Source organism: Moschus berezovskii, chromosome 9 (assembly GCF_049115385.1).
Source record: "Moschus berezovskii isolate FMDL1 chromosome 9, NW_MosBer_1.0, whole genome shotgun sequence".
Taxonomy (NCBI): Eukaryota; Metazoa; Chordata; class Mammalia; order Artiodactyla; family Moschidae; genus Moschus; species Moschus berezovskii.
In genome coordinates this window covers 78,737,155-78,749,638 of record NC_142468.1, presented here as the reverse complement: position 1 = coordinate 78,749,638, position 12,484 = coordinate 78,737,155, and the positions used below count along the sequence as shown (strand labels likewise).

General features: G+C 37.1%; 1 protein-coding gene and 1 pseudogene across 1 annotated transcript; one reads left to right on the top strand and one right to left on the bottom strand.

Annotated features, from left to right (window-relative positions):
- Positions 1 to 2,757: 2,757 nt before the first annotated feature.
- Positions 2,758 to 4,163, top strand: LOC129560952 (olfactory receptor 4F6-like). Its single transcript, XM_055433236.2, has one exon. It carries the CDS (start codon positions 2,758 to 2,760, stop codon positions 3,694 to 3,696), a length of 939 nt encoding a protein of 312 aa, XP_055289211.2. The 3' UTR covers positions 3,697 to 4,163.
- A 2,808-nt stretch (positions 4,164 to 6,971) lies between these two features.
- Positions 6,972 to 7,879, bottom strand: LOC129560953 (olfactory receptor 4K3-like; annotated as a pseudogene).
- Positions 7,880 to 12,484: the final 4,605 nt, after the last annotated feature.

Genomic DNA, 12,484 nt, shown 5'->3' with positions numbered 1-12,484 from the left:
TAAGTAAGTAAGTAAGTGAAAGTCACTCAGTCGTGTCCGACTCTTTGCGATCCCATGGACTATATAGTCTATGGAATTCTCCAGGACAGAATACTGGAGTGGGTAGCCTTTCCCTTCTCCAGGGGATCCTCCCAACCCAGTGATCAAACCAGGGTCTCCCGCGTTGCAGGAGGATTCTTTACCAGCTGAGCCACAAGGGAAGCACATATCTATATATACATATTTATATAATCTGTTTTCCAGATTTTTTTGCTTTAAAAATTATTCAGTTCAGTTCAGTTGCTCAGTCGTGTCTGACTCTTTGCAACCTCATGAATCACAGCAGGCCAGGCCTTCCTGTCCATCACCAACTCCCAGAGTTCTCTCAAACTCATGTCCATCGAGTCGGTGATGCCATCCAGCCATCTTGTTCTCTGTTGTCCCCTTCTCTTCCTGCCCCCAGTCCCTCCCAGCATCAGAGTCTTTTCCAGTGAGTCAACTCTTCACATGAGGTGGCCAAAGTATTGGAGTTTCAGCTTTAGCATCAGCCCTTCCAGTGAACACCCAGGATTGATCTCCTTTAGAATGGACTGGTTGGATCTCCTTGCAGTCCAAGGGACTCTCAAGAGTCTTCTCCAACACCACAACTCAAAAGCATCAATTTTTCGGCGATCAGCTTTCTTCACAGTCCAACCCTCACATCCATACATGACCACTGGAAAAACCATAGCCTTGACTAGACGGACCTTGGTTGGCAAAGTAATTTCTTTGCTTTTTAATATGCTATCTAGATTGGTCATAACTTTCCTTCCAAGGAGTAAGCATCTTTTAATTTCATGGCTGCAATCAGCATCCACAGTGATTTTGGAGCCCCAAAAAATAAAATCTGACACTGTTTCCACGGTTTCCCCATCTATTTGCCATGAAGTGATGGGACCAGATGCCATGATCTTACTTTTCTGAATGTTGAGCTCTAAGCCAACTTTTTCACTCTCCTCTTTCACTTTCATCAAGAGGCTTTTTAGTTCCTCTTCTCTTTCTGCCATAAGGGTGGTGTCATCTGCATATCTGAGGTTATTGATATTTCTCCCATCAATCTTGATTCCAGCTTGTGCTTCTTCCAGCCCAGCGTTACTCATGATGTACTCTGCATATAAGTTAAATAAGCAGTTATAAGATATTAAATATAGTTGCCTTCGCTATAGACTAGTTCCTTGCTGTTTATCTATTTTATATATAGTAATGTGTATATGTTATTTTTTCTTGATTGAGATTCTTAGTCATATGTAAGGAAAATTTTGAAGTTTAGGTATATATTTCTAATGTGCCTTCTAAAGAAACTGCATCAGTTTTCATTCTTTTTATCAGTGTATGAGTATGACTTTCTCCTCACAGCCTCATCCATGATGTCATCAATTTTTTGAACCTTTGAATTTGTTAGTACAGAATAGGACCCAGAGCAATCCTCTCTACATTTCTTTGATTACTAGTGAAAATTTACTTTCATATGACTATCAACTATTGGGACTTATTATGAGTTGGTAGTCTTATATGTTTTTCTTATTTTAAAATTTGTATATCACATTTCCTTTCTTTATTTTTCTGAAGGAACTGATTCCATAATAGAAATGTTAGTCATCTGTCTGATATTTTATAACTTCTTTTTCAGAGTGTGTTTTTTATTTTATAGTGTTTATATATCCATATAAGATATCTATATGTAGATATTTATACAAAATTTTGTACATCCACCTATATCTAAGTATAACAAGACTGAATATTTTGGATAGTGCCAACTATTTTTCCTCCCTCATTTGTTAATAAGAGATATTCTTAGATGAGTTTTCCACCATAAATGTTTCCTTAAATATTATTTTTATTTCTCTTGGTTTGTTACCCTTTTTTGATGTTTAAATATCCTTTTGAAACTTTTTAAGTTTATGATGAGGCAATAATCTACATGTTTCCAAGCTTTATCTGTTGTGCCAACACTATTGGTTGAATAATTCAACTTGTCTACGGATGAAAATGATTATTCAATAGTCTCTTGAAGTCACTCTAAGTTTACCTTCTCCTTCCATTCTTTACATTGAAGCTTTTGCAACTGTTTGAAAGCAAAAAATTATCAGCTACAACTGAATATCCCCCAGATTTTCTACTACTCTTAGGATAATAAACAAAGTTCATATCATGGATACAAGATTCCATCCTGTCTGGCCTGTCTCTCCTCCTGAGCTCAATCATTCACCTTCCTTCCTCACTGGCCTTCGTGTCTCAGGGTCTTTACACATGGCATTCCAAAGTCTGGACTAGTGTATTTACTCTTTGAAAATAACTCATATTTAGCAGAGTCTGAGTAAGTATGATGGTGATGTGTCATATTGTTCTCACAGCCCTCTGTTCTTTTCCCAGAAATCAGTTGTCAGAGATGTATCTGTATTTAAATTCATTAAATCTATGTAGCTACCTGTAGCTACCCCTCTAGATCTAGTCCGTTTACTCTCAAAGTCGGAATTACTGTTTCACCTCAGAACTTGACATTGAACTTGGAATATAGTGGATACTCATTAGGAATATCAGTTACACTCATTAGCTGAGTTAGTTGAAGAAATAAATTAATGCATTATATTTTCAGAATATATTAATGGCTGTTAGTGAAGATTTCTGATTTAAAACCATATTTGATAAAAGTTTAAATCTCTTTCTTTAATAAAAATGTTTCATAAATGCTTTGGTTATATTTTGTTTCTAATCTTTAGGTATCGCCAGACCAAGCCAATGTGTAAAGCAAATGACACTTCTGTGTCTGAATTTGTTTTCCTGGGACTTTGTACCTCTAGACCAGTGCAGCATTTCCTCCTTGCCTTCTCTACAGTGTTTTATGTAATAATTGTTCTAGGGAACTTTCTTGTTGTGCTAACAGTGACCTTTGACCCTCATCTACATTCCCCCATGTACTTCCTTTTAGCCAACCTCTCATTTATTGATTTGTGTTTTTCTACCATAACAGTTCCTAAGATGATTTCTGACCTGAACTTTGGGCACAAAACCATATGCTTCCAGGGGTGTGTCACCCAGATATTTGTTCTTCACACCCTGGGTGGATCTGAGATGGTGCTGCTCACTGCCACGGCCTTAGACCGATATGTGGCCATATGTCAGCCCCTGCACTACCTGACCATCATGAGCCCACGGGTGTGCCTTTTGCTTGTGTGTGGTGCTTGGGCTATTGGCCTCATTCACTCAGTGGTCCAGTTAGCTTTTGTGATCCATTTGCCTTTCTGTGGTCCTAATGAAATCGACAGCTTTTACTGTGACCTTCCTTGGTTTATCAAGCTTGCTTGCATAGATTCCTACAGAATGGAATTCATGTTCACTGCCAACAGTGGGTTCATATCCATGGGCACTTTCTTCTTACTGATTATGTCCTACATTTTCATTCTGGTCACTGTATGGAAACGCTCTTCAGGTGGTTTGCACAAGGCCCTCTCTACTCTGTCAGCACACATCACTGTGATGGTTTTGTTCTTTGGACCATGCATCTTTGTTTACATGTGGCCATTTCCCACGGTCCCAGTGGATAAGTTTCTTGCCATTTTAGACTTCTTGGTTACACCCATCCTGAATCCTGCCATTTATACACTGAGAAACAAGGACATGAAGATGGCTATGAGGAGACTGTGTAGTCAGCTTCAGATTTGGAGGAGGATCTCCTAAGTAACTCATGGAAGCCCAATTTCCTCAAACAACTTCATGTAATAAAAATGCTTAAATAAATATATAAAATTTGGAGATTTTTTTTCTAAAGTCACCATTTTATAGTATTCAGTCTAGACCATTTATTATGAGGTTACATTGAACTCTTTAGGTAGCAAGTTGTTTGATAGCCAGATTAATCCCAGGAATTGCTTGGTAGAAATTTTTGAAAAAGTGTCAGTTATACACTTCGAATCTGCCGAGTGTATGGCCTTATACATCACCCTTCTTGGATTCAGTTAATCAGTTTATTTCAATTAATTGAATTAACTTATAACTAATATTGTCAAAAGTTTGAGGGAGTTGTGAAATATCTAACTCTCCTTTGATTTAAAGCTAGGATGTGAAAAAATCATATTTTTTCTGAAAGACAAAACAATGTGTGAGGGAGGATTTACAACCTGCAGAAACAAAACAGGGTAATAGCAGTGGAGTGGACAGGAGATGGATAAGGTAGCATAATAAAGAGATTGACACATGGCAGAAGAAAAGCATCTGGGAGAGCCTCATAATATATTTCATGAGCTTGGCCTCTGGCTACTAATCTCACCCTAGCTTGTCTCAGTTTCGGACTCAAGTCATCTAGAGTTGGCTGTGGACAGGGAAATTTATGAATATGTTGTTATTTTACAATTTACTGAAATTATGACTTAATCCATCAAAGAATATTCCTCCAACATTGGAACATGTTGGTCTGACCATAGCCTGGCTGGTATTATCATTAGCTAACAGTCATTCTGTCCAAATCATTTGCTGACTATTTTTCTCTAATATCTCATCTTATATAACTCTTTTGTGTCAAAACATGGGTCTCAGCTATGTGTTATTGTGTATAACCTGTATAAATAACAAAACTAATTTAATTTATAGTTTGATAACTAGAAGACTGAACCAAATTTCCTGCAAAGCTATGAAAGGACCCAATGTTTGAGTATGGTGATCCAAGATTCATTTAAGATTATCAATCAGTTCTACATTTTATATTTTTCCTGTTCACAATTATTTCATTGCTTTTATTTGTATTTTTAATGGATTCTTGTTAGGTACCTTAATTAAAAAGAACAATGTAAAGCCAGATTTCTCTTTGGGTAATTTTCCATACTTTTTCAAAATAGCAAGAGAAGGAAGAAGACTAAAGTTCTAAGCATAAAATTTCTGAAGGGCAAAACTGAATCACCTGAATTCTTTCAGACTGAGGAGAAAAAGATCTAGTAGAATCATCATTCAAACTTGGAAGGGATATATCCAAGGAACAGGAACAAACCTGAGGTGTACTAAGTCTTATAAAATTTACAGTCCAGATTCAAATAGGCTTTAGTCCTTGATTGGATTGAAGTGATCACACCTTATTCTTTTATGCCTCCTAGAAGAGGGAGTAGATAATTTGTGGAGGAATAGTGACTCAGATGGAAAAGATTCCACCTGCAATGCAGGAAATCTGGGTTCGATCCCTGGATCAAGAAGATCCTGTGAAGAAGGAAATGGCAACCCACTCCAGTATCCTTTTGTGGAGAATTTTGTGGACAGCGGGACCTGGTGGGCTTCAGTCCATGGGATCGCAAAGGGTCAGACATGATTGGGTGACTTACACACACACATATCATGCCAGAGCTAAATATTCTTTTATACACAGTATTCAAAATAGAAAAAAAATATATGATATATAAGTAGCAGGGATATGCAACTGATAATTAAGAGGAAAATAATAGAAGTAGACTATGGATGGCTCAATTCTTGATATTAGCAAAGAGTATAACTCGTATAATCTAAAGCGACATTAAGAAGTTGAAAACCTAAAAAAATTTTCACAGAGAAACAACCTAAGAAAGAACCAAGGAATGTTTTGAAATAAAATTAAATATATGCAATTATGAATTTAAGGGGGCTTGATTTAAAAACAGACTGGACACAGCAGAAGAAAGGCTAGGTGGCTTCAAAGACAAGTCAATAGATACTATCCAAACTGAGTAAAGAGAGATTAAAAGAACAAAAATGTCAGAATACATACACATATGAAAATAGCAATTCTTTTAAATAAGGGTCTATTCCTGAGATTTTCTATTGGGAATGTTACAAAATACACAGAACCATGTCATCTTTTGCTTCCCTGGAGACTCAGATGGTAAAGAATCTGTCTGGAATGCGAGAAACCTGGATTTAATCCCTGGGTCAGGAAGATGCCCTGAAGGGAATGGCAACCCACTCCAGTATTCTTTCCTGGAGAATTCCATGGAGAGAGGAACCTGGCAGGCTGCGGTCCATGGAGTCGCAGAGTTGGACACGACTGAGTGACTAGCATACATGTCACTAATTTGAGATATAAATTTGAGATATAACTAGATCCATGGGTTCAGATAAATGGATGTAAACTTGTATAAATTTTTGAGGAAGATTTCTGAAGAAAAGTTTTGTTATATGTAGTAATGAGTAACTTGCAAACTTTGTATATAATCCTGTTTTTGCAGGCTATTTGAACACTGAAATGAATTAAATGGATAGTTTATTACAAAACTAAATTTTTTTACCTACCTATATGATGAACTGCCTAATCTATTTATGAATTGGAAGGAAAAAAGCAAAATCTCTGAAGGTTGTTAATATAGCCATCTTTGTATTTCATATACATCATTTAAAGACAATTACAGTGTTTCACAAAACATGATATTGAAGAAACAAAGCTCTATACAGATTATGATTATGATTCAACTTTTTGAATATGATTAGGAATGCTTAATGATTACTTTTATAGATATGTTTATAGAAGGTAATTAGAATGTTAACTAATTGGTGACTATTGTTTTGTAAAAGTAAAGAGAGCAATATGATGCAGTAGCTTATTAAAGAAAACTTTAGAGAAGGTCTATGTGAAATGTTCTGCTAAAAGAAATGCATAGGATAATAGAAAATTCCCTGATATGGTGATCAGTGTTGAAATAATAGTAACAGTAGTGATATAAAATATTAACATTCTTACTAATTTCAAGTCATTCTTGAGAACAATCAAAATCATACTTCAAAAGACTGGCCAAATTTTCCAAACAGGAACTCATTTTAACAATTCTAGAATCCTAAAGAATTGACACACAATTTTCATCAAGAGATACACATGATTTCTATATGTGAATCGGGAACTCTTCCCAGTCTTAAGTAACAGGGTAGGTGTGGCCAATTTAGTGCACTCACAGTAGACATTCTGATAATTTGAAATGATGAAATACCAAAAGAAATCTAAGTCATCATAGCCGCTTAATGGCATTTCTAATCTCTTTGTTTCTTAAAGTATAAATGACTGGATTTAGTAGTGGTGTGATGATCGCATAAAATACAACAAGGAACTTGTCCACCCAAGTGATGCTGAGTGGACATAGGTAGATGAAGATGCAAGGCCCAAAGAATAACACGACCACTGTGATGTGGGCAGTGCAGGTGGAGAGCGCCTTGGAGGCCCCACCCTTTGATTGGTGGCGGACAGTAAGGAGAATATAAGAGTAAGAGATGAGCAACAGAATGAAGCAAACGGTTGCAAGTACCCCACTGTTAGCATTTGTCAACACTTCTAGAATATAAGTGTCCATGCAGACTAACTTGATCACCAATGGAATATCACAGAAAAAGCTATCCAATTTTCTGTGTCCACAGAAGGGCAGTTGTGTAATTATAGCTAGTTGGCTTATTGAATGCACAAAGCCAATGATCCATGATGTCATCACTAGTCGAATGCACATTTTTGTGTATTCATGATGCTGGAGTAATGGAGTGGCTTGCAGATGGCCACATAGCGGTCATAGGCCATCATCACTAGGAGCACCATCTTACCCCCTCCAAAAAAATGTCCGAAAAACATCTGACACATGCAACCTCTGAAGGAGATGGTCTTATTTTCTTTCAGAAAGTCTGTGATCAGTTTAGGGGTGGTTACTGAGGAAAAGCATAAGTCAGAGAATGACAGATTTGCTAATAGGAAGTACATAGGGCAGTGGAGGTGAAGGTCAGCAATAACTAGGAGCACAGTGAAGACATTGCCTAAAATGGTGATCAAGTAAAGTGAAGAAAATACCACTAGGAGGAAGGCCTGGAGGTCCCATGAGTCACACAGGTCAAGAAAAATAAATTCAGACACCACAGACTGGTTTACTTCTTCCATTCAGTTCAGTGTCTTCTAAATTTATCTGAAGAAAAAATGTAAAAATAGATTTTATAAATAAACAGTCGGTGCATCAAGTGTGTTTTCGATGCGCTACTAATGGAAGCGTGTACTTACATAATCACTGTAAAAAGCAATTGGCCTTCTCTTTTAATGTTTGATATACATATATTCTATGGTGCAGCAATTTCACTCCCATTTGTATGCTCAATGTAAACTCTTGTATCTGTATACAAGGAAAATGTACAGCAATGCCTATAAACATAGTGATAGAATCTTAACAAAGTACAACTATATAAAATGACATGAATGTGTGTTAGTAAAATATAGAAATAAAGAAATAAAAAGCCTCAAATAGATCCTCTCGGCATAAATTTTATAAGATGAAGAGCACTACAAAAATAACAGTATATTTTGCAAGAACTTGTATACGTAATAAAACTATGTCCCAAAATGTAACCTCAATTGTGGAAAGCCAAGATTCTGTGTGAGGATGAACACATAAGCAGTTGTCCATTATTATCATCTGTTTAGATCTTGGACTGGGCAATGTCTTATAAGTATAGTTTTACTATTATATAAACAAGCAAACAAACTCAACATGGACATGGAAAAATTAGGAGAATATACTGTGAATCAAGAATTATGATCTATTCAATACAGCAGACCTGAGTTAAATAGTGGTTTCAGAAAAATGGCATTTGTATTTGTTAATTGAAGTATAGTTGACTTACATTAAATAACTTAAATTCTGCCATCTACAGCAACATGGATGGACGTATAATGTAAGTGAAATGCCAGAGAAATACCAGTACTGTTTGATATCACTCATATGTGGAATCTAAAAAATAATACAAAAAGTGACATTTTATTAATATCTTTGAAGCTGTGTGATAAAAAGATATTTATTATACATAAATTTGAAAAACTCAAACAATATTTAACACATTACTGAAGATTAATAATAGTTTTAATGAATGGATCCAGTCCGTCCGTCCATTCCGTCGCTCAGTTGTGTCCGACTCTTTGTGACCCCATGGACTGTAGCCTACCAGGCTTCTCCATCCATGGGATTTTCCAGGTAAGAATACTGGAGTGGGTTACCATTTCCTTCTCCAGGGGATCTTCCGACCCAGGGATCGAACCCGGGTCTCCCGCATTGGGGGCAGATGCTTTAACCTCTGAACCACCAGGGAAGCCCAATGAATCCAGTAAAAAAAAAAAAAAAAGAGATATTAATACTAGTTTTGATAAAATGACAAAATATTTTTACCAAGAAACATAGTTAACTATGTATAAGAGCAGATAAGCTAATCAAGGATAGTGTGGAAGAATACATGTTACAGGCATAAGGAGTAAATCACAAGCATCTGGAACAAATGTATTCTTTCTGTTCATGAAATTAAAAGCTATATAGCCTGTAATTGAGATAAGAAGATACGTGTTTCCCAAACTGTATGAAGTTGCGTTATTTCTATTGGCACTCATTGCTTCTGGTTTTGCTTTCTTTTAGTCTTGGTTTACTCTCCCTGTTTTCTGTAATTGAAGTTGTTGTTGATTATATTTTTGTTGTTTAAATCCGCACAGTTATCACATACAAGGGATGAAAATAAGAACAGAATTAGAAAACACTATATGTAGAAGGGATTTTTAATTTTTTATGATAGGGTAAACAGGAATTTATTGAATACGTTCTTACTGTGAACTGCAATAACTTTCGAGCACTTCAGTGAAAAAAAAGTGGATTGCAGTCATTAGAAGAAAAAGAAGTAAAAGGTTATGCCTACTTTCTCACCTAATTGCCGTTAATGTTGTTAATATTATTTTAGTTGAATTGCAAAAGATAAATTAATTATGAAAAATGAAAAGTGAAAGTTGCTCAGTCATGTATGACTCTTTATGACCCCATGGGCCATTCCAGTCCATGGAATTCTCCAGGCCAGAATACTGTACTGGAGTGGGTAGCCTTTCCCTTCACCAGGGGATCTTCCCAACCCAGAGATTGAACCCAGGTCTCCCACATTGCAGGTGGATTCTCTACAAGCTGAGCTACTATATTTAATTTTCAAGTAGATACTACATGAGAGAAGTAAATCTAAAGATTTTAAGAGTACAGTTGTAAAATCAAATGAGTTAAAGCAGGACTCACAAAAAAGAATAAAAAGTTAGGATAATCAAAAATAGAAAAGGAGACAATTCTCATTTTTTTTAAGCTGCTATTTTTAGGGTCACAAAGAAATTACGTCTCTCTTTGTATCTCCCTGTCTCTCTCTCTGACTAGCTCCCCTGTGCTAGAAATTTTTCACCCACATTATTTAAAGTTATCTTTACAATAAGCCCATGAAAGACATCTTATTCTGAGTTTGACCATCAGTGTAACCTGTTAGGGTCTCAGAGCTGAGAAATGGCATGACTGGAGTGCAGTCCCAATGCTCTCTGAAGCAGTCCTTCATTTGTGCTGTCATTCTGTGTATCTTTCTGTTCAGTTTCAAGAGCAGAAATCTATTTACGTGGTAACTGTTGACTGTTACAAGCTTTAAGAGATTTCTCTTTGTTGGTCATTTTCCTTCCTGAACTAAATTAATAGCAATCACTTTTCTCAATATTCAGAAATGTCAGTTAATTGGCTGGATGGCATCACCGACTCTGTGGACATGAGTTTGAGTGAACTCCGGGAGTTGGTGATGGACAGGGAGGCCTGGCGTGCTGTGATTCATGGGGTCGGGGAGAGTCAGACGCGACTGAGTGACTGAACTTAACTGAAATGAACAGTTACATATGTGTGGCTAGAACACAGTTTCCCTTAATTCAGGGAAACTGTAGACACCAATGATTGTGGCTCTATGAGAACATGAATACATCCTCAAAAAGGACATTTAGGGAGCTGAAAGGCAACAGAGAAGGCAATGGCACCCCACTCCAGTACTCTTGCCTGGAAAATCCCATGGATGGAAGAGCCTGGTGGGCTGCAGTCCATAGGGTCGCTAAGAGTCGGACACGACTGGGCGACTTCACTTTCACTTTTCACTTTCATACATTGGAGAAGGAAATGGCAACCCACTCCACTGTTCTTGCCTGGAGAATCCCAGGGACGGGGGAGCCTGGTGGGCTGCCGTCTATGGGGTTGCACAGAGTCGGTCACGACGGAAGCGACTTAGCAGCAGCAGCAGCAAGGCAACTGAACTGAATTGAACTGAACTGAAGGCTGTACTTCTTTTGATGCTGAAGGGAGTCCAGAAGTCCCAGCATGTAACTGGGAGAAGAAATCCATGCTATGATTGGAAGGTATGCAGCAATTCCAAACCATCCTAATTAGTACGTATGGAAATATGATACTGAAATGTGATAGAGGAAGGGAACTAAGGGAGAAATTAAGATATTTACAGAGTATATAGACTATATTCTTACCAGAGAGACACCATATTTGATCACTTTTTTCCCCAAGAATAAAGCATTGTTTATATTCTTAACTAGAATCTGAAATAAAATCATTACTTCGTCAAAACAGAATCTACTTTCTGTTGTGATCAGCATTCATGGGGGACTGTGAGACATATATTTAGTGTAGAAAGTGGCCTCTGGGATAGGAGACTCTCAAGCTATGTTCCTTCGGGACCACTTTATTCTGAGTCTCTCTGAATTGAGAGTTCACCTGGAAAGTGTTCCTTTTGTGCAGGTCACAAAGAGACCTGTGGGGACAATGACAAAAGTTCTGATGGTGGAAGTTAAGCACAGTTTTAAAACATCTCTTTGCTTACTGTTTTAAAAAAGAAAAACATTATTCCAAAACTAAGTTATCATGTCTAGTTCCAGATGACTTGAGTGGGTGGACAGGGGATAACCGCAGAGGGAGATGACCTAGTCACTGCTGTTCACCACCTATGTCCATGGTGAAACAGCCTTAACTGCTGGTTTTGTTGGGTTTCAATGAAGATTAGAAACGTTATAAAGTATCAAAAATTTCTGATTATTTGAGCAATGGTCTTGGTTTAGCATTGAGTAGTGTGTATGTGCAGTTGTTCAGGCATGTCTGATTCTTTGTGGCCTTATGGTCTGTAGCCCACCAGGTTCCTCTGTCCTTGAAGTTTTCCAGGCAAAATACTGGAGGGGGTTGCCATTTCCTACTCCAGAGTATCATCCCGACCCAGGAATCAAACAATATCTTTTCTGCATTTCCTGCATTGGCAAGCAGATTCTTCCACGGCGCCATCTGGGGAGATGCTAACATTGAGTAAAGGGAAATATTATCAATATTCTACAAGATAAAAGGCAACAAAGGAAGCCTACATTTATTTTTCCTTTAGGGACCATTATATAAATTCAGTATTATTGACAAGATTCCAACATTTTAGAAGCTGGAGAAGGAAATGTGATAGTCTGTCTCCACCCACCTCTGTTACTTTTTTCACCAGAAAAAAAGTTATTCATGTTTGGTGGTTATTCCATGCAATTACATATGCATATGTTAGCATATATGTTATGGAGGAGTCTTATTTGTTTTGTGGAATATATAGTACATGTAACCGTGTTTTAAATTCCAATTTATTTAAAATCAATTTATGCTTAAATATCTGTCAGTCAATGTAAACTTTTGCTGTTAGAGAA